This window comes from Thrips palmi, unplaced genomic scaffold, assembly GCF_012932325.1.
Source record: "Thrips palmi isolate BJ-2018 unplaced genomic scaffold, TpBJ-2018v1 HiC_scaffold_17, whole genome shotgun sequence".
Taxonomy (NCBI): Eukaryota; Metazoa; Arthropoda; class Insecta; order Thysanoptera; family Thripidae; genus Thrips; species Thrips palmi.
Genome location: NW_023144626.1, coordinates 6,415,392 through 6,435,645, shown reverse-complemented (window position 1 = coordinate 6,435,645; position 20,254 = coordinate 6,415,392). Strand labels below are relative to the sequence as shown.

Genomic DNA, 20,254 nt, shown 5'->3' with positions numbered 1-20,254 from the left:
AAGTTATTTGCAGCAACAATAATCCGTTTTCGATTGATTGGTTAGATTTGACGGTCAGTTTGCAAAGTACTTCTCGAATCAGAATAAGGTGTATTTCACGGTGGTTTGATAAGCGTCTCCTTCCTTTCCATTGGAAATCTCTGGTCGAAAGAAGATTTGTCCCTATGCTAACTTGAATGTCCCTAGCCCACTCTTCCTTCTCTCTCTCTCTCTTTTCGCTTTCTCTCTCGCACACACACTCACTGAAAAACAAAAGAATTCTTTATTCAAACCGTTCAAACCTGGACCTGGACCATGGATGAAGAGGAAAGTAAATTGGGTAAGTGTCATTGAATCGATACGTTTGTATTTTGGAAATTTTCGCCGTGCTATTTAACGTAACATTAACATACATGGTAGATACGAATTGGTTACTTCTGATTCGAGGAAGGATTCGTCCGACCCAACCTAACTCCTTGGTGACCTAGACCCTATACGTTAGGCCTATTTTTGTCCATATCCTGATCCTTGGCTTTGCTTGAAGGCTTGTAACACGGAATTCTTCGCATAACTCTTTGCAAAGCCTTTGAAAATTATGTAGCGTTTCCCGATTCGCCTTCATCCTATTGGGGGTTGAACACCTCCCTAACTTTTGTAAACAAAAGCAGAAGGATGGCTGCTGCCTGCTTGTTCTCCTAATTTGTTTGCTGGCTTTAAAAATTACTTCCAAATTTACTTATTTTTTTTGTTTTGAAAATTTTATCTTTTAAATTCAGTTTTGACTTTGTTTTTTAATAGTTTGGTGGAATTTAGTTTTTTTTTCTTCAACTCTGTATACTGTGTTAATTTAGTTACTAAATCTAACTTTCTTATAATCTAAGTAGACATCATATCTCCAATTATTTTTCTCTTTTCTGAGTTGAATTTCCCATTGATAGATTTTGGCGGAGCCCCTGCCAGGATATGTCTTGTGGGGGCGACACTTGCTGAAGACCCTGCAGTCTTAAATGCTGTCCAGGTGAGTCGACGTCTAAAGAAAGTAACATTCATTGAGAAAAGCATTCTCAAATATGTACAAAGTTACAACCTATTTTTTTCTGAATTTTGCAGACACTTGGCCTTCCCGTTATTTCTGAGACGCCTCAGACATTAATAGAAGATAACATATGCACCCTTCTCATTGTAGAAGACATGGAAAACCCTATATCACCAACCCACAACCCTCTTTTGCGGTAAGTTTGCCACATACCGTGCTCCATGTAGAAACCCACTCCTCCTGGCCTGTAGCTTTAATGGAAGATGACTTTGATATTGTTTTGCAGTGTCATTGGTAGGACAGCGTTAATTGAAATTGTAGAGAAAGGAGGAAGCCTTCCTACCAACAGCAGGCCACTCTTCAACCATGCTATGGCGGGCTTAGTGGTTTGCTTCACAGGATTTCGTAAAAGAGAACATTTGGTAAGTTCATTTATACTGACATTCTATCATGGCCATTGTGTGCACGTGAGGATTGCTATTTAATAATTTGGTCCTTTAATTTTCCATTATTCTCTTAGATGAAACTGGTTCGTTTAGTGCAATATATGGGAGGCAGTATTAGAAAGGAGATGTCTGCTTCAGTGACTCATTTGATTGCTCAAGGAGTTGGAGGAAAGAAATATCAGTATGCAATCACATTTAGAGTTCCTGTAATGTCAGAGTCATGGGTATTTCAAGCGTGGGAAAGACGTAGAGAAGTAGGGTTTGGAGCAGCTTCGGCAGACTTTACCGTGAGTATGATTATGGTATTAATAATAGACCTTGCAATTGATGTCCTTTAAGACATCTCTTTTTAATAATCTTTTCTTTTTCTGTTTTACAGAGTCAACATAAACTTAAGCCTTTCCAGGGAGCCAAAATATGTTTTTTGGGTTTTCCAGAGGATGAAAAGAAGCACATGGAAGAAGTCCTTGTTGAAAATGGGGGAGAGGTTGCAGATGCTGCTGAAAGCAGTCATATTGTGAGTTGTTTTTGTTTTACTTTCTTATTTTTTCTCTAAATATGGTGGTTGGTAGTTGTTAAGCTCTTCATCTTTTACTGTTGGGTTGTAGACATAACAACTTTTGAGTCAGAGATTTTACATTATGTCCATTTAGCACTGGCCAAATTTGGTCTCTGTTTATCTTGATGAATTCAAATGAGAATTAATTGGTCTTTGGTCAGTGCCAATTAGGTAGCCTTGCTCAGATCAGTTTAGGATCTGTGAATTGGACCAAAAAAAAACATGTTGTTAAATCTTTAATATGATTCCTGCTGCCTTTCAGTTTTTTTTAATAACGAGTTTATTTGTATTTGTGCATGTTTCCTAAAGGATGAACTCAGGTGAGATAAGCGCCGGTGTCTTTCTATCTCTCGATCATTCTGGCACTCATTTACTTAACATTCCATTCTTTGTAGATGTAGTGCTCTTGTCACTCTGTTCAAAAAAAGATACTTTGCATGTCCATGAATGGCAGCATCATTGAGCATGCTTGGTGCACATTGTCAGGGATGGAGTGGGTGTGTTTACAGGTGGTGGAGAGCTACAAGGCTTACAACCTGCTCAAGGGAAAGCCAGCTCCTGTGCCCACAGCAGTTGAAAACAAACCCCAACATTCCAAGTCGCCCGACCCGTCGCGCCCCATCCCTCCTCAACGGAGGAGATCCTCCTTTCTGCACCTCCTACTTTCCCCAAATAAATATCCAGCCATCCGTGAAGAAGAAGGTCCCAGTTCACCAAGAACACCAGAGCCTAAGAGTCCCTCTTCGTCATCACTGTATGAAACGCCTAGGAACAGTGTTCTGCCCCTCAATGCTCCATTCTTTCCGAGCATAAGTGAATTACCAACCTCCACACCTATTGATGTGGTTGACCATCAAGATAGCTCTCATGATGATATGGTCACTGCTGAGGATTGGGATATGGATGATGGTCCTTGTGACCATTCTATCAAACTAATTGGGTCAGAGACCATACTGGAGCAACCAGCTCAAGCGGTGGATGATCCCATGGCCTGTGATCAAGAGGAAGCCGCTTCTGCTCCGGTACTTGCTTTTCTTCTTCAATATCTTTCTCTTTGATGTCTGTCATATGTTCACTTTCTTTGCTTCATAACATAGTTCTTGTTTCAAAAGGGAGATTTGCATGATTTTTTTTTAAATTAAAGACTATTGGAAACTTATTTATTTTCTATTGGTTTTGTGCATCTTAAATTTTTAACACAGAAAAAATTGTGCATAACCTGTCTACATGCCTTTGTTTCTTTGCCATCCATTTATTCATTCATGCATGCACTTCATTTTCCTACCAATCTGTCATTTTGACTGTTGGCCTTCTAATGGTTGATTGTTTTTAGTTCCAAATTTGTATGTTGGTGGGCCTTATTTTTGCTGTTTTTGTTTGAAAGTTGTTTATTTTACTTTCCTTGTTCTTCTGTTCTTGTTTTTTTTGGGGTTTTTTTTTGTTTGTTTTTTTAAGGTTTGTTTTGTTTTTATGTAAATGTTTAACAAAATACTGTATGTACGTATTACATTATATTTGTTTTGTTTAAATTTTGGTCTATTTCTAGGTGGTTGATGAAATTCAAGCTCCAGAAGTTCCACAAACCGCCATTGGCCATTCGCATATAGTGAAGCCAGAGTGGTTTTGGATATCAGTTCAAAATGAAGGGGCTGCAGATGAGACTGAGTACAAATTTGAAGTAAGGGTCCTCTGATCATCTGTTCTGTGAACATTCCTTTCTTTTTAAATTTCCTTTTGTAACATTTTGGCTTTCTTTTTGTTCATCAACAGAGCATTGAAAGTGTTTTGAGTCCTGCAACATCCAGGGACTCCCTAGGAACTCCAACGTCATCTCGTGTGAGGAAACGAAAACGTATTGCTGCATCAAGGCTGGTTCCTATAGAGTCCCCAAGCTTACATAAGCGCCGTTCGTCTGTTAGTGATGCGGGTCTTCTTAGTTTGAGTGGTTCGTTTTTGGATTGTTCCGCTGTGTCAGAGAAAGGAGCAACTGATGAAGTTGAGTCAGCTACATTGAAAAGTTTGAGTCCAAGGCAACAAGTATTCCATGAACTTGTACAGACTGAAACAAATTATGTTGGTATTTTACACACAATAATGACCCTAATCAAGGCACCTTTAGAAGAAATGACTGACGAAGAAGTCCCTTTATTAGACAACACAGAGCTAAAAACCATTTTTGGACATCTTCCACCGATCTACGAATTGCATTCTAAAATGTTGCAAGAACTTAGTTGGGCCAATTCTCACTGGGCTGATACAACAAGCATAGGAAACATTATCCTAAAGCATTCTCGTGATATGGTCAAAGCTTATCCTCCATTTGTAAATTTTTTTGAACAAACAAAAGAAATGTTGCACAAATGTGATCAATCAAAACCAAGGTTTCATGCATTTTTGAAAGTGTGTCAAAGTAAACCTGAATGTGGACGTCAGACCTTAGGTGAACTCTTGATTCGCCCTGTGCAAAGATTACCAAGCATTAGCCTCCTGTTGGGAGATATCCTCAAGCACACTAGCAAGAATAATCCTGATCATGCTGCTCTAGAGGAGGCACTTAAAGCCATTCGTGAAGTCATGACGCACATCAATGAAGACAAGCGGAGAATGGAAGCTTGCATGGATATGTTTTCAATTTTTAATGATATAGACAACTGTCCTCCACACCTTGTGTCATCGCACAGAGCTTTTGTCGCACGATGCAATGTTGTGGAGTTGAGTCATGAGCTCAGTGGCCGGGGAGATGCTCTTGTCTTTTTTCTCTTCTCTGACATTTTGGAGGTATGTATTGCTTTGAATGATTGTCATATTTTTGTGATTACATGTTGTGCATGATAGCTTGTTAAATGTTCCTTTTATATAATGAACAGGTATGTAAAAAGAGGTCCAAAGCAGGAGGATCTTTGAAGAGTCCAAATACTGCCACATTACGTAACACTAAACATTTCAAGCATGTACGGCTCATTCCTTTATCTGACATAAAACGTGTCTTTGATGTGCAGGATAGAGAAGGAGTTACTGAAGGCAAGTTTTATTTCCCAAACCTAGTGGATTTTATTTAATAGCAAAGTGTCTCAAGGGAATTTGTTCCTAACAAATACTTTTTAATCTTGCAGAACCTGAAAAATTGTTTGCCTTGAAGTGTCGTAGCAATCAAGAGCTTAAAGAGAAACTTTATTCCTTTGAACTTGTGGATGATGATGTTGATAAATTGAACTTCCTACAGACACTCTGCAGGCAGCTGGCTAACACAGTGTGCAAAGCTGATGCTGTAAGTGGTCATATTTGAATTTCTATGATATGTTATGGGTAGATTAGATTTCATGGTAAATCTTAATTTCCAGGCTTATTTTTTGTCACCTCTTGAATATGGAGAACTTGATATTGCATCGAATGATGCAGCTTTTGGCACATTGAGTAAAGCATTCAAGTAAGGTTCAAACCATTTTATTTAATGCCAAGTTTATTGTTATTGCCTTGTAACTGACTTAACACCGACTTGCAATAATTATTTTTTAGATTGGCATCAAGGACGCGGATGAAAATAGGGCGTACATTCAGCTTCAACAAGACTCCGAGCAAGCTGAAAAGGGCTGTGTCAACCATGATGAGTCCATTTGGAAGTACCACAAACCTTACACCCGCCTCACAGCTTGCTCAAATGCGATTGGCCTCTTGTACAAATTTAAATGTAAGAAATCATACCAACACCATCCAAAACAGGTCTGATCCTCAATATTTGAAAGAATAATTTGTCTAACATGACTTTGTTTTCAAAGGAGCTTGGGTCACCTGCTGAACCTGAAGGTTTGAAACCACCTATGTCAGTACAACCCAGACGAAAGCACAACAAAAGCTCTTCTTTGAGTATGTCATCATTTCGAAGACTATGAGTTAACTGCCAAAGTTCCCAATTTGGTTGTGTTGTATTGTATTGTATTGTAGTGCTTTATTGGGCCTTATTATTTTATTGTTGTTGCAAATGACTAATCTAAGATTTTATTCACTTCTTGCCTTCTGTTAAAATGGCTCTGTATATTCAGATCTGAAGCACAGTTTCAAACAATGTGACTGATTTAAATAAAGAGAGGTGAGTGCCCTGATGCTTTGGTTTGTGTAGTACTCGTGTTCAAGCAAAGTACCAATTTATGTTACTTCTCCAATCATCGAGATGTTGATGCTTTTTAAAGGGACTGCTTTGCATTCTTCGAAAGTTTTAAGGCACTCTTCACTCTTTTCAATTTCTATGAATTACTGCTGTATTGTTTTTAAGTTCTTCTTGTGTAAATATTACTGAGCTTTCCGTCTAGTTAGTGTTTTCTTTGTACATTATCTGCAATGTATTAACAAACAAAAAAAAAATGTTAGTAATTATGTGCTGAATACCATTGGTTTTTCCATGGTACATTTAATTGTCTCTTCAGTTTATTTGCCGCATCTGATTTTCTTATCTTTGCCATCTCTCAAAGATGTTGCATTGAGTGTGTCTGTGATAAGAGTTGTGGCTGTGAAGCTTCAGTTCCACTCATTTTGTGCAGTTCATCCTCAGTGATGGTGTCCTTGCGTCTCTCACTGATAATTTGTGCATTGGATAGATCTGACAGGAAAAGTGATCCTAATTTTTCCCTTTTACTCATTGTGAGATGAAGGGATAGTTTCTCTTCCTTGAGTTCAGTTCAGTTCATTTATTAGCCAATAAATGAATCTACTGTTCACAGAGATTATATTTATAGGTGAGATGTTAGTGTGTGTATTGTGTGATTCACAAGGCTCATTATCTGATGATTTTGGTATTTGCATTACAAATTGTCTTCAAGAGGCCAAATTTTATCAAATCTGGATGGTTAAGAATAAGAAAGTGTGTATTATGAAATGCTTCAGTGTAGTGACAATATGAACAGTTTTGTGTTATTCAAAAGCTATTTGAATCTGTTGGCCTATTGATAATTTGTCATATCTTTTGGCAGCCTTTTGTACAAAGGAGTTGTATACATGTGCTGCTAGGTTTAGACTGATAGTAATGGAACCTGGACCTTAAACATTTGGTTGTGCTATGTATCTTAACCTTGTGTGTATGAACTTTCGATGGAGGCAAGCGTAGTCTGCTTACTTCTCAGTTGTTGGTAGCTTGATGCTTGCCTCATTAATCGTTAAATATTACTGTAAGACTGGTATTGTTGGTCCAGTCCTTATTTAATTTGTTGAAATTTGGAAAACTTAAACTCTCTTGCTGTATTATGTTGATTCTCTACACCACATATTTTCTTGGATGATAACTTTTGAGCTTTTTGTTAATTGGTTTAAAATCATCAGTGCTGTTTCTGTGTTTCCCACAAATTTGTGGAAGAAAGTCTTTCACATTTTGTAGCTTTGACGCTCTTGACTAATGATTGTGTCTTTCCATGTCTATTTTAATGTTTCCTTTTGTCCACAGTTGCTTTTAAAAATTCATAAATTCTATGTGTTTTAATATTACTGTATTATTGTTTTGAGAGAAAATGTCTTTATTAAATGCTTGACCTTTATCATCTTACCCAAATAGACTTTTAATTTAGATTCTGTCATCAAGGTTTCATTCCACTGCATGGAGATTGGGCAGGGCAACAATACGGGTGTATAAATTTCTGTTGTCATTATTTGAAATCATTAGTTGGAGTTCTAATTTAGAATCACCTGAAGTTCATGTTAATAAGGAAAATAAAGCTAAAATCAAAAGTGACAATTGTTACTGGATAGTATCTAACTGTTGCAAATTACCTTTTCCGAAGTGTCCATCTGTCAATCAGTCCCAACTGTAATAAAAGCTCGGTGGTTGTATATTTTTGCATGTTATTGTATAGTGATTTATAACTATGTGTGTGTCACTCCCAAAAGCCCTATGAAAAAGTCTTTGTTTTGATATTCAAAGTTGTATTATTTATATATTAAATTATCCTAGTGAGGTATTGTTTTATTGTATTCTGGGTTGAACTGAATTGTGTTACACTTATTCAAGGGAAGATCTTCGGTACATGTGTTTTCATATCAAGCCAAGTTCGCTTGCCAAAGAATTTATATCAGTTAAAATCAAAAAGTATTTATAAATTGTATTGTTCAGTATTGGATAGGTAATTTTATTTTTGTGTACATGATAAACATATAATAATTAGTAATTAAAAATTGGGTGCTTTAAAATTCAGCTCAACTCAGACATTGTGTCACTCATTCAAATTTGTATATTTTGGTCCAACCTCTTCCTTGGGATGACATACTTATCAAATTTGTTACCAAATGTCAAATATTTATAGTAACTAATTTTCTGACTGTGTGTGCTGTGTCTGCTTTGTCGAGATCTCTTTCTTGATTTGACAAGTCTTGCCTGCTTTATCAAATTCCCCTCTCAACATGTGTAAGATAGTGGTTTAATAGGTTAATAGTAGTAAAGGTAATTATTTTCCTCCTATTTATTTTGGGGTATAAAGATTTCCCTAAACTTCTGCTATAGAACCTCAGATAAGGAATTCTTTGACTGTTCACAGTAAGACTAGATTGTAAAGGTGTGTAGAAAATTAGTTTGTACTTACTGTGGTACATAAGTCTTCTTTGAATCTACACCATTATTTGATGGCATTTGTTCTGGCCTTAGTTTAACTGTGGTAGTTTTACCCTCTGATATGCTGTTAGTTAAACCCAAACCCTTGCCCATAGAAGGTTATTACCTGTCTAGATGCGGTTTCCCCATAAGCATCACTTTCGCTTTTGCCCCTCTTTCTTTCCGAGATGTTTGTTTGTTTGTGCTCTACCAGAGCAAGGTAAAAAGAATCTGAATTTATTATGTGTAATATGTGACTGTTAAAAGTAATCCGAGAGTATTAATAAAATCCTAAGAAACTAAGACTCGAGTTTTTTTTGTGTGTTTTTTTCTTCTTCTTTCCTCGCTGGCTCACCGAGCCGGGTCCTTGGAGTCGGCGTCGTTGGCGTCGGGCAGCTGGTCGAAGAGCTCCCGTCCGCGCTCCAGAGCGGTGGCCTTCCGCTCTCGTTCCCTCTCTTTGCTTCCTGCATTTGCATTCAAGCGGCTCAGATTCGAGGCCCAGAAAGCGGACAAGCGAGGCAATAAGCCTACCCACCCTCGAGAGCAGTTTGGAGCCTCTCGAGCTGCATCACCAGCCTCCGCATCTCCCGCCCGAAGTCGTATTCCTCCGATTCCGGGTCCGGGGCGGCCTCCTCCAGGGTCTCCAGGGTGTACGAACTCGTTTCCATGTCCTTCAGCAAGGGAATATATTCAATTTAAAATTAAAAAAAGAAAGAAAGAGACAAAGAAAATACAAACACGGAGCGTCTGCGGGTGGAGAGGCTCCCTTCCCTGGCCTACCTTGCCCTTGGTGGCCCGCTGCAGAAAGGCGCCCAGCTGCTCTAGGATGGGGCGCAGTTCCTGCGAGGCCTTGACGCCCTCCGGGGAGGCCGTGGGCGAGGCCGTGGGCGAGGCTGTGCCCGCGGCCACCCGGTCCGCCTCGTACTGCAGCAGCTGCTGCTTGGCCTTCTCCTTCTCCTGGGCCACTTTGTTCTGAACAAAGGCGATTCGCAAACGCGCCTGTTAGGCAGGCAACCAAGGCAACCCTCGCGCCACTCCAGCGGCACGTCCGCACGCTTACCAAGATGTCCCTGCGGAGGGTTTCCACCTGCCGGTCCAGGGCTTCTTGCTGGGTGGTTCTCTTCCGCCAGTCGACCTGCGAGTGGAGTGGCATGGCCGTGACGAGCATGAGGCTCTACGCCAACGCCGGCCTGCTCGCCGCCACGGCCAAGGCCACGGCCAAGGCCACGGCTACCCACCTTGGACGGCACCTTGATGACGTTCTGCTGACCGCGGAAGGGCACCTTGGACGCGGCGGGGGCGGGCGCCTCGAACTCGAACTTCTTGGGCTTCCACAGCACCCGCTTGTCGAGGTCCTCCTTGATCCGGAGCTCCATCTTCTTCATCTTGTCCGTGATATGCTGCCGGAACTCCTCCTCGCCCATGGCAGCCGAGGCGACCGAGTCGGTGTTGCTGATGGTCAGGTGCTTGTCCTTGAGCTCGTTCCACAGCTCGCCGTTCTGCTTGGTGATGCACTCCCGCAGCACCAGCAGTTGGGTCACCTGCGTCGTTCATGTCACAAAAGGGCTTCCACACTGTAGGTGCCCCCTTCCGGCGCACGGGTTCGCCTACTCCACCCTCTTTGGCGGCAACTTACTATGTTCTTGGTGGCCCTCGCCTTCTTGTTGGTGTTGCCCGTCTGCAAGTCCGTCTCCACATCCAGCAGGTCCTTCTGGAATTCCTCCAACTGCCGCTTGAAGAGGAAGCGTTCCTTGTGCAGCTTCGTCTCCAGCTCCAGCTTTTCTTTGGCTATTTCCTGTGACAACCATCACCGACTTCAGCACCGATCGGTTTGCGCAAACCACGCGCGCTTTTTCTGGTTCGAGAGCCTTTTCTTTTTTACAGTGTGGGTTTGCCTGCAGTTCCTGGAGCCGCTGGAGGTCCGGATACAAATGTGCCGTGAGTTCGTCGCGCTCCTGGCGCAGCGACTGCCAGGTGCTCTCCAGCGCCCGGCCGGCCTCACTCATCTCCTCGATCTCCCTGGGGATGAGGGAGAGCTTTAAAAGGTTTCTATTTATCAGATGTTACAAACATATATACACTCTTCCTACGCTAACTTTCAAGTTCCGTCCGCGCGGAGCGCCCGGCTCATAGGCAACTCTGCTCGCTTCAGCGCTGCCGCGTGCGGCGTGTTGCCTATCGCGCGCTTCGCAGGCGCTCGCCGTAACGAGGAACGGGGCGGACGTACGTACGTGGTGAGGTGGTCCCCAAGGCGCCGCAGCTCGTCGGCCTGGTCGTCTAGCTGGTCCACCTCGCGGTACACCCTGTCACTGTACAGCCTGCCCTCCAGCCTCTCGCGGCGCTCCTTGCGGCGCTGGAGGTGCTCCAGGCTGTCGACGAACGAGTTCCTGGAGCCGTGGCGGTACAGCTCCTGGCCGCCGGCAGAGATCGCCGCGCCGCGCGGGCCGTGGCTGTGGCCGCCGTGGCCGGCATCCTGCAGCTGCTGGCGCGCGCGCTCCTGCTCGCGCGCCAGGGTGAGCTGCAGCTCGGCGTGCTCTGCGTCGGCCTGCTCGCGCAGCTTGCCGACGGCGTCCATCTCCAGGGCCTGCGCCTGCGTCTGCCGCGACAGCTCGTACTGCAGGCGCTTCACCTGCACAGCCCAAGCACGCCCCATGAGACACCGCTCGGCCTCGTCGTCGTCCTCCCCGTCGCGCTGGCCCCGGCCTCGCCTGGTGCTGCAGCAGCCCGCAGGTGCGGCGAAGCTTGTCCTCCGTGGCGCGCATGGCCACCACGCTGCGGCACGCCTTGACGAAGGGGTCCCTCTCTCTCCGCCTAAGTCAGACAGATGACTCATGGGGCGTTCCGCTTGGGTGCGAGAGAGACAGTCACGAATCGCTGTTCGGAATCACCCACTTGGCGCGCCCGAGCTCCACGCGGGCCAACAGCAGCTCGTGCTCCTGGATGAGCTCCTTGAGCTGGCCGATGGTCTCCTTGGTGATGGCGTGCGAGTCGCTTGGCGCGCTTCGCAGGGACGGCGACGACGCGTCGGCCTTGGCCACGGCGTCGTCGCCGAGGACGCTCCTCCGCGAGTGCAGCAGCGGGGCGTCCATGTCCACGTCCGCGGCGTCCGAGGCGCCGCTCGGCTCGGGTTGCAGCCGCTGCAGCCGCAAGCGACTGGCGCTGCTGGCGTCGCGCGCGTGCAGGCGCTGCAGCAGGCGCACGAGCACGGCGCCGTGCTTCTCCAGGGCGCTCTCCACGTAGGCGTGCTCCTGCTCCAGCGTGCGCGTCGCGGCGCGCACCTCGGCACGGAGCTCGTCCCAGCACCGCCTCGCCTCGCTCGCCGCGCCGCTCGCGCCACTCGCACCCGTGCCAGAGGCCTCGGCGTCCTCGATCTGAGTCTGCAGGTCGCGCAGGGACTCCAGCTTGGCCTGGCACGCTTCGTACCTGCAAGCGCCACGAGAGGCGTTGGGAGTGTTGCCTTGCCGAGAGCCCCCCTGGGACCCTTGAAGGTACTCACAGGTCCTTCCAGCGGTCAATGTCTCGGTGGAAGTTGACATGGGCCAGACCGCTGTTGGAGGCCTCTGGGTGGGGGCCTTCGCTCTGGCTGCCCCGGGTGCCCCAGACCTCGTCGTTGCCAGTCGCCTCCTCGGATCCCTGCTGGGCCTGCTACTCGTCATGAGTCGAACGTCCCTCTTTTTGTTTCAACCCGAACCATGGTGCTTCGCTTCACTCCAAGCTCTAACCCACCTCGTCATCGTCGCTGGGCCTACTGTCGTCTACGGACTCGCTTATCTCTGTATCTCTCGCGTCAAAACTCGTTTCTTTTTTCTGCATGCCTTGATTTCGAATCCCGGGAGAGCCTGCTCTCGACTGAACCAGATCCAACTAGCCAATATAAATCGTAGGGACGATACCAAGACAGACAAACACTCCCGGGGTTTGTTGCTGTGCGCAGTCTTTTGTTTTGTTTTCCCTCCCTCCATTTTCCACCCCTCCCCCTTCCTCCTCCCCCCTCCCCCTCCGTTCTGTCTGTTGCTTGATGTCCACAATGTCTTCCAATGTGGCAAATGTGTCAGAGACTTGTTTCGCTGCTTGAACGGAATAAACCACAATGAGCAGTCACAAGAAAGGGAAGAAGGCTGAAAAGCCTAACAAGCCCAGTGAAAAACACAACAATCACCTAGTGTCGGGTCTCGAAGATTACAGAGTTAAGGTGCAAGATAAAAATAAAGGGTAGGTTAACCTTAAACTTGACTCGTCGTTCTGCTTTCTTATCATGGAATTTGTCTTTTCTGAAAATTGTTTGAATGACTATGGTTGAGGATTGTGATAGTCGAGCCTCTATCTCTGATTGTCAATGGGGAAGATGAAGAGACAACTCATCATATATAGGATTCAAGCTCTCATCAGATGGTTCTCAATTCTTGAACCCATTCATATTTCGTTTTCGAATTTGACTTGTTTTTCAGCAATGTCAGCGTTCCAGATCAAGATAACTCTCCTTCACTTAAAGTGGAAATGCAAACATTGCGCCTTGCCAAAAATTTGGAGTCTCAAATGTTGGATACCTTACGGCATCTATATGGAGAGGTATGATTGGTCTTTCAACTGCAACTCAGAAGACTTTGTTTTGATTTCATGCTCTTCTTTTGTCTTTGTCGTTTGAATGTTATAGAACTTTGCCTTAAGAAATCAGTCGCACTATCGTGACAAGGGGGCCAATCTGGGGCGACATTATTGGATAGGCAGTGGAGGTCTTCGTGTTATGGGTGGAACAGACTATTCTCAAAAAAACCGCAAGAAAACATTTGCTGAACAAAATGCTTTTGCCATTGGCAAACTCAAGGGGTAAGTCCACTTCTAGTCTACACATTTACATTAAGTGATTATGGTGCAATTAATTCATTCTCTTAACCATTCCATTTCAGGTATGGTTTCCATGAATCCCACTGCATAGAAACTCTTCAAGCAACTCAAGGTGACCTGGGTGCTGCCTTAGAAATGCTGATATCACATTATTTTCACCTCCCTCTACCCTCATCTGATGCACCAAAGTCTGACATACCTGATGACATACTAGAGCAAAGGACAGATGAGAAGGCCTCCCTGGAATCAATTTATGAAAAAGCTTTTGAAGAGAGATTGCCCAATAGAGTATGGGCAGCAAAATTGGATCTACCTTACCTCCTCGAGCGCTGTAAAGTCCCACAACATGGTAAATCACAATCCAGTGATGGTCGAAACCGCCAACAAAAGGCTAACAGGAATACCCGATCTAAGGAATTATGCAACTTTATTGCTAGTGGTAAGCCATGCAAATATGGTGATAAGTGTAGGTTCTCTCATAAAGTCTCAACTTCCAAAGAGAACTCTGCTGAAACTGTTCAACCTGAAGATAATGAGTTTACATTGGAAATAAGATTTCCTCCTGGTAATTATATTGAACACACTCACCCTTTTTTTGTCATGTTTTCTTAAAACCATTTTAACTGCTTAATTTTGGATTTGTATTGTTCTATCAAATAGGTTCCAAATATCCACTAGAGTGTCCACTGCTGTGTATTAGTACACCTTTCCACTATTTCCCTCCTGCCCTATGCTTGCGAATAACCAGTAGGCTGATTACTGAAGCAAGAGATTGTGCTGAACAGGTATGCCATGCCAAGTTTATCACATTTTTTTCACATGTTTGCACTTTTCTATTATTCCATTTTACAATAGTATTTTTTATATCAGGGTTTCCCATCAATTTATACCCTAATTGACTTACTGCAAAATCAACCTAGTGAAATTTTGGACCATTTGAATAAGATTGGAGAAGCATTTCCTGATCCCAATGAACCACTTTTGGGATCAAGTGTTGAGTCTGAAGAGGAGAGTGATGATGTAGAGGAAGCCATCGAAGAATCAAAAGAAAAGGTTCAAGTTCGAAGACAGCGCAGAACCTCAGCAAATTTGATTGAACGTCAAAGGTAAACTCACTTAACACTCCCTCCCCCCTTTCCATTTTATAAGAGACAATAATTCCAGTTTTTAAATGCCTGATTTGTTTTTGTGAATTTTTCTTAAAGGCAAGATGAGCGACTTGCAAGAACCTTTCTAGACAAGAGAAAAAACGAGTTGTATGAGAAGAGTCTTAAAGACAGGCGAAATCTTCCTGCATGGCAGAAAATGCCAGAAATTCTAGAAGCAGTAAAAAATTTTCAGGTGGTTGTAATTTGTGGAGAAACTGGATGCGGTAAAAGCACACAAGTGAGTTTGAGGAGTACCTTTGTACAATGTTTTTCAATTTTCAGGTGGCTAACCAAATCCTTCGTCCACAGGTTCCCCAATTCTTGCTTGATGAGTGGCTTCTTAATTATACAATGGACCAAAGTAAAACATGTGAAATAGTTTGCACCCAACCTAGAAGGTTATCTGCTATTGGTGTTGCTGAAAGAGTTGCTGATGAGCGTGTTGAAAAAATTGGTGGTACAGTAGGATACCAAGTAAGCCTTCTTTAAAATTGATAAATTTGTTTGATCTGTACACCTGTACATAAGCTTGGTGAGGTAATCTTGGTAATTTTTCTAGATTCGTTTGGAAAGTAAGCTCTCGTCTCAGACACGCCTCCTTTTTTGTACCACTGGTATTCTCCTCCGAAGGCTTGAAAATGATCCTGAGTTGAGGTCTGTTTCTCACATAGTTGTTGATGAAGTTCATGAAAGGAGTGAAGAAAGTGATTTTCTCCTCTTTATTCTTCGAGAGCTTCTTCCAAAAAGGCCTGATCTTCGAGTTATTCTTATGAGTGCAACTATCAATGCAGACTTGTTTTCAGCTTATTTTAACAAAATTCCCACAGTGGAAATACCTGGTCAGTTCTGCACAATTATGTCACTGTCGCAGGTACCTCTAATAGTCCACAATGTCAACAGTCTAAACATTTCTTTCTTCTTGTTTGTTAAATGCAGGAAGAACTTTTCCTGTTCAGCAAGTGTTCTTGGATGAAATTATTGAAAAAACCAATTACATCCTTGAAGAGGACTCCAAATTTGCTCGAAAAATCAAAGAAAAGAAACGTAACTTTACTGACATTGATCCTAATTCTATTGAATGTGAATTGGGCACTGCAGATGTTTTGACTCAAACTGCACTGGCTCCCAAAGACAATGTGAGGGATGAGGTGCTGTCACTACCACAACTCATGGCTCGCTACAGTGGTAAGAGCTTTGTCTATCTTTAATAATGTGGGTCAGCTTTTTAGAAAGAATTGCTTGAGTTTCTTTATGGTTTTCTGGTGTTGCAGATCGTAATATGACTACTGTGAAGTCTTTGTATTTGATGGATCCTGAAAAAGTAAATTATGATCTCATTGAAACTGTTGTCACATGGATTGCTACAGGAAATCATGACTATCCAAAGAAAGGCTCCATACTAGTAAGCAAAAACTTGTTGAAAAGAATTAAATTGAATTTTGTCTTGTCTAAAGTAAAATAGCTTATGAAACTTCATTTTTATTTTTCTCTTTTGAAAGGTTTTTCTACCAGGTATAGCTGAGATTCGAGCACTGTACAATCAATTGCAGGATAATCCTGTGCTTAGCCCTCGCCATGGCAATTTTGTCCTTGTTCCTCTACACTCTTCCTTAACATCAGAGGAACAAGCTGCTGTATTCAGGTACCTCCAAGTTCCTTTACCTTCAATATTATATTCACATACTTTTGGTCAATTTCTCCTATTCATCAATATTTTTTGTCTGGCTTCTAGGAAACCCAAGGGTGGTGCAAGAAAAATCGTCCTGTCCACAAATATTGCTGAAACTTCTATCACAATTGATGACTGTGTGTTTGTTGTTGATGCAGGGAGAATGAAGGAAAAGAGGTGAGCTGTTGCAGCTTAACCATCTGACAACTTGGTTTTGGGGTTCATCACAGGGTTTTGTGATAATGTGTTTTCTGCTTCAGGTTTGACTCAAATAAGAACATGGAAAGTCTTGAACTTGCTTGGGTTTCTCGTGCAAACGCTTCGCAACGCCGTGGGCGAGCGGGTCGAGTAATGCCGGGCGTTTGTGTCCATTTGTATACAAAGTATCGTCATGACAATAATTTCTTAGCACAACCTGTTCCGGAGCTTCTCAGAATTCCATTGGAGCAGCTCATACTGAGGATGAAAGTGCTTCGGCACTTCTGTGATAGAGATAGTCATGATATATTTGGTAATCATTTTTTTCTTAGGCTGTTATTTAATGGCATTCATTTTCTTTTTCTTGTAATATATTTATTGACTGTTGAATACAAAATTTTACAGGCAACATGCTTGAATCTCCTGACAGTGAAAGCATCAATCAGGCACTTCTAAGATTGCAAAATATAGGGGCCTTAGATGACAAGCAAACTCTGACCCCCTTGGGTTGCCATCTTGCTCAGCTTCCTGTTGATGTCAGGTACTCCTTCACCTCGTTTTATTAACTGATGTGCTCTTTTTAATTTATTATTGTTGACTAACTATCAATCACCTTTCAGGATTGGAAAGTTGATGCTTTTTGGTGCAATTTTTCGCTGTCTGGATTCTGCACTTACAATAGCTGCCTGCTTGAGCTACAAATCTCCCTTCTCAGCACCATTTAATAAGAGAGATGAAGCTGATGCCAAGAAGAAAGAGTTTGCTGTTGCAAACAGTGACCAGCTTACATCACTGAAAGCTTACACTGTATGTAGATTGATTCTATTATTTTATCCTGTCCCAAGCCGTTTTTAATGTTTTTCCTAATTCTATTTCAAATAATGTGCAACAGAGTTGGCTGAAAAAGAACCAGATTAGTAAGCGCGCTGGTGATACTTTTGCTGATGAAAACTACTTGTCATGGCGCACACTTGTGACAATTGCTGACATGAAACATCAATTCTTGGAGCTATTAGCAGATATAGGCTTTGTTTCTGTGACATCCAAACGAAGGAGAAGTGGTGAAGATAGTGTTATTCAATTGAGTGGAAGTGAGGTAAAATTTGTCTGCACCCACAAGTTGTTGCTTTTGTTTGTACTATTTGACTACTCTTTTAAACCACTATACAAACTGTGCTTTTGCAGTTGAATGAACATGGAGAAAATCACAAGTTGCTTGCTGCCATACTTTGTGCAGCTCTGTATCCCAACATTGTGAAAGTTCTGACTCCGGCCAAAACCTTTGCAACTAGTGCGGTCGGCTGTGTTTCCAGACAATTCCGACCAGAGGAAATTTCATTCAAAACCAAACAAGATGGCTATGTAAGTGATTTGTGTATTATGTCGTCTTTCAATAATAAGATTTCAAATCAGTGTGATCCTATACTAGATTAATTTATCTTATATTTTCTTCAGGTTCATCTTCATCCATCATCTGTCAACCACAATTGTATCAACTTCACCAGTCCATATCTGGTGTATCAAGAGAAAGTGAAGACATCCCGTGTGTTTGTAAGGGATTGCTCCATGGTCTCCATGTTGCCTCTGGTGCTGTTCACAGGAAAAGACGTTGCAGTGGAATTGCACGGTGGCACTACAGTACTTTCTTTAGAGGAGGGCTGGATCATATTCTCTGTTGAAGCACATCAGGTAACTGTTTTGCCATGAGCTGTGAAAATTTTGGTTTGTGTCAAAATTAATCATGGCGTTTTCTGTTTTCTCCTCTAAGATTGCAGAGCTGATTTCTCACATGAGACAGGAATTAGACAAGATTTTACAAGACAAAATTGAAGATCCATCTCTCAATCTATTTACTAATTCAAAAAGCAGAAAGGTCATATCTACAATTATAACGATGATAACAGAAGGGTAGCATTGTATTTCAGATTTGTTATTATGCATGCTGCATTCTTCTCGGATATATTAATGATAGTTCCAGTTCTTAATGCACATTTTATTAATGTACAGATTTTATAAAATTATTTATGTATCGTAAGAGCATATATATTTTGTGATATTGACTAATTTTCTCACAGAAGTGTTGGATGTTACAGCTTTTAGGAATGTAATTTATTACTTTGTCTGTTACAATTTGTTATAAGCCTTCTGGTAGGGTATGAAAAAAAGAAGGAAGGGCTTTGTTAACTTTAACTTCTAGCATCAACACAGATGTTCTATTTACAATGACTTTGTTTTAGCCATTCACTCTGATATACAAGTGAAATTTCAAAACAAATCCATGTAGGAAATTACAATTTCTGTCAGATGTGATGCTTTCAGCTTGGAAACTGGAGCATTATCACCCTATTTCCTCTGTTTGTTCATGACAATTTTCTTGAATCCGCTAGGTGTTTTTGTATGTTTTGTTTTTGGTGTCACGAAAAGAAGGTACTGTGCACCTTGCATCATAGGCTAAGACTTTCAATTCGCCATGTCGGCGTGAACACTGAGGTCAACATATGGCGGAACATGGCTTTAATAAAGTGACGTTGTATAATGTTGTGTGTCTGTTTAGATTGAGATAAACCGAGTCCCAGCAGGCGAGGCAGGCGGGGCGCGTGTCCGGATCCAGCCCCTGGTGCAGCCTAGTGCAAACCCTAGTCACCCTGGCTTGCCCCGCGCCCCGCCCAGCGGCACAGCCCGAAGGCCCGAAGGTTGCCGTCGCGTGCCGTGGCGCTATGGTGGCGCGGGTGGCGCCGCCCGCAGCACCGCAGCACTGGGCTCGGCGATAGCGGCACGGCGGCATGGCCGGTTGAAACCTCCTACGCCTTGACCCGAAATCACCTTGGTAAAAGTTTTATCAGCCAAGCCTAACGTCTGGTTCCATCCGATTGGCGCGGCGCGCTCCATCGACCCGACGCGACCCGGGGCTGCGTTCGAGCGTTGGAGCGTTGGAGACCGCCACACCGCCACCCGGACTACCTGTCACGCCGTCACTCCCGCTGCCGGCTAGGCGGCTAGGCTGCCCGCTCTCGCAGTGCGACGTGAGGGAAGGACCGCGTGCCGCCAGAGTGCCACCCGAGCCCTGAGCGAGCCTCAGGTGTGTTCGTGCCGTGCGTTCGCACGCGATGGCGGTCCTGCCACGTGCTAGGCATTTCCCTTGCATGTCGTACACGGTGACGGTTCCAGAGAGGCCTCTCGGTGGCGAGCCGCCAGCTCCAGCCCAACAGTGCAAATTTACTCTGGAGCCGCCTTGAACCAGCTGAGCTGGGCCAGCCTTGGGTCAGGTCCTTTACTTGTGCCGCAGACCCTGCGTGACTGAATACATAAAGGGGCCAGACGAGCTGCGGGGAGTGGAGCCGCCGCGTCCAAATCGATGCAGGCCAGTCGTGCCTGGCCGCCAGGGCGCCGCCGGGCGCTGCTCGGTGCGACGTAGGGCTGAAGCGGGCTGAAGTCGCTGGTGCTTGGTGCGACTCGGCAGGTGCCGCGCCCCTAGCCCCGTAGCTACGCGTAGTGCCGGCCGAGCAGTGCCCCACCCCTTCCCTTGCAGGGACAGGGACGCATGCACGCCCTGCCGGCCCGCCGTCTCAGTCTCTGCCCCGCTCTGGCCCCTCGCTGCAATCGGCGCGGGAAGGGCGGTGGCGGGGCCCAGCCGGGCCCGGCGCAGCGACGGGGAAGTCCGCCTTGCCCCCGCCCCGCACGCCCACCTCTACCCTACCCGCGCCGGCCGCTAGCGCCCAGCGCCATTCCAAGTTCGATCCTCCGCTCCGTGCTTTGCCGTGCCGAGCCGTGCCGAAGCACTCCGGTGGCATTCCCGCCCCGCCGCG

The 20,254-nt window shown here is 44.2% G+C and overlaps 3 protein-coding genes across 4 annotated transcripts; 2 read left to right on the top strand and 1 right to left on the bottom strand.

Annotated features, from left to right (window-relative positions):
• The first annotated feature begins 38 nt into the window (after nt 1–38).
• LOC117644171 (protein ECT2-like) lies at nt 39–8,891 on the top strand. 2 transcript variants are annotated; one of them, XM_034383442.1, is made up of 14 exons: nt 39–319; nt 918–997; nt 1,090–1,211; nt 1,302–1,437; nt 1,536–1,748; nt 1,841–1,978; nt 2,530–3,042; nt 3,567–3,698; nt 3,791–4,798; nt 4,888–5,041; nt 5,134–5,288; nt 5,362–5,447; nt 5,537–5,708; nt 5,797–8,891. In XM_034383442.1, the coding sequence occupies exons 1-14, from the start codon at nt 295–297 to the stop codon at nt 5,908–5,910; spliced, it is 3,048 nt and encodes a 1,015-aa protein (XP_034239333.1). In that variant the 5' UTR covers nt 39–294; the 3' UTR covers nt 5,911–8,891. The 2 variants fall into 2 exon arrangements, with proteins under 2 accessions (XP_034239333.1, XP_034239335.1); XM_034383444.1 differs by lacking the exon at nt 2,530–3,042.
• On the bottom strand, nt 8,877–12,462 carry LOC117643975 (polyamine-modulated factor 1-binding protein 1-like). The gene is made up of 12 exons (XM_034383161.1): nt 12,315–12,462; nt 12,085–12,230; nt 11,789–12,011; nt 11,066–11,217; nt 10,820–10,957; nt 10,471–10,567; nt 10,225–10,383; nt 9,827–10,129; nt 9,649–9,723; nt 9,369–9,560; nt 9,124–9,259; nt 8,877–9,052 (listed from the first exon to the last, which is right to left on the bottom strand). The coding sequence occupies exons 1-12, from the start codon at nt 12,399–12,401 to the stop codon at nt 8,940–8,942; spliced, it is 1,821 nt and encodes a 606-aa protein (XP_034239052.1). The 5' UTR covers nt 12,402–12,462; the 3' UTR covers nt 8,877–8,939.
• A 129-nt stretch (nt 12,463–12,591) lies between these two features.
• Nucleotides 12,592–18,987, top strand: LOC117643609 (putative ATP-dependent RNA helicase DHX57). The gene is made up of 20 exons (XM_034382591.1): nt 12,592–12,800; nt 13,037–13,157; nt 13,243–13,415; nt 13,496–13,998; nt 14,094–14,218; nt 14,304–14,539; nt 14,639–14,819; nt 14,891–15,055; nt 15,141–15,420; nt 15,518–15,766; nt 15,853–15,983; nt 16,081–16,223; nt 16,314–16,427; nt 16,511–16,761; nt 16,854–16,989; nt 17,069–17,255; nt 17,341–17,544; nt 17,634–17,810; nt 17,904–18,137; nt 18,217–18,987. The coding sequence occupies exons 1-20, from the start codon at nt 12,679–12,681 to the stop codon at nt 18,358–18,360; spliced, it is 3,876 nt and encodes a 1,291-aa protein (XP_034238482.1). The 5' UTR covers nt 12,592–12,678; the 3' UTR covers nt 18,361–18,987.
• Nucleotides 18,988–20,254: the final 1,267 nt, after the last annotated feature.

Bases quoted from the DNA above. Each gene is read 5' to 3' on its own strand.
- LOC117643975 (XM_034383161.1), bottom strand. From the start codon at position 12,401: ATGCAGAAAAAAGAAACGAGTTTTGACGCGAGAGATACAGAGATAAGC. The intron at 11,218-11,788 runs GTGCGCCTGCTG...TGGGCTGTGCAG, and splicing joins AGAAGCACGGCGCCGTGCTC to GTGAAGCGCCTGCAGTACGA. The intron at 10,384-10,470 runs GTAAAAAAGAAA...TGGTTGTCACAG, and splicing joins ACTGCAGGCAAACCCACACT to GAAATAGCCAAAGAAAAGCT.
- LOC117643609 (XM_034382591.1), top strand. From the start codon at position 12,679: ATGAGCAGTCACAAGAAAGGGAAGAAGGCTGAAAAGCCTAACAAGCCC. The intron at 14,820-14,890 runs GTGAGTTTGAGG...CTTCGTCCACAG, and splicing joins GATGCGGTAAAAGCACACAA to GTTCCCCAATTCTTGCTTGA. The intron at 16,762-16,853 runs GTAATCATTTTT...AAAATTTTACAG, and splicing joins AGATAGTCATGATATATTTG to GCAACATGCTTGAATCTCCT.
- LOC117644171 (XM_034383442.1), top strand. From the start codon at position 295: ATGGATGAAGAGGAAAGTAAATTGG. The intron at 1,749-1,840 runs GTGAGTATGATT...TCTGTTTTACAG, and splicing joins CAGCTTCGGCAGACTTTACC to AGTCAACATAAACTTAAGCC. The intron at 5,289-5,361 runs GTAAGTGGTCAT...CTTAATTTCCAG, and splicing joins CAGTGTGCAAAGCTGATGCT to GCTTATTTTTTGTCACCTCT.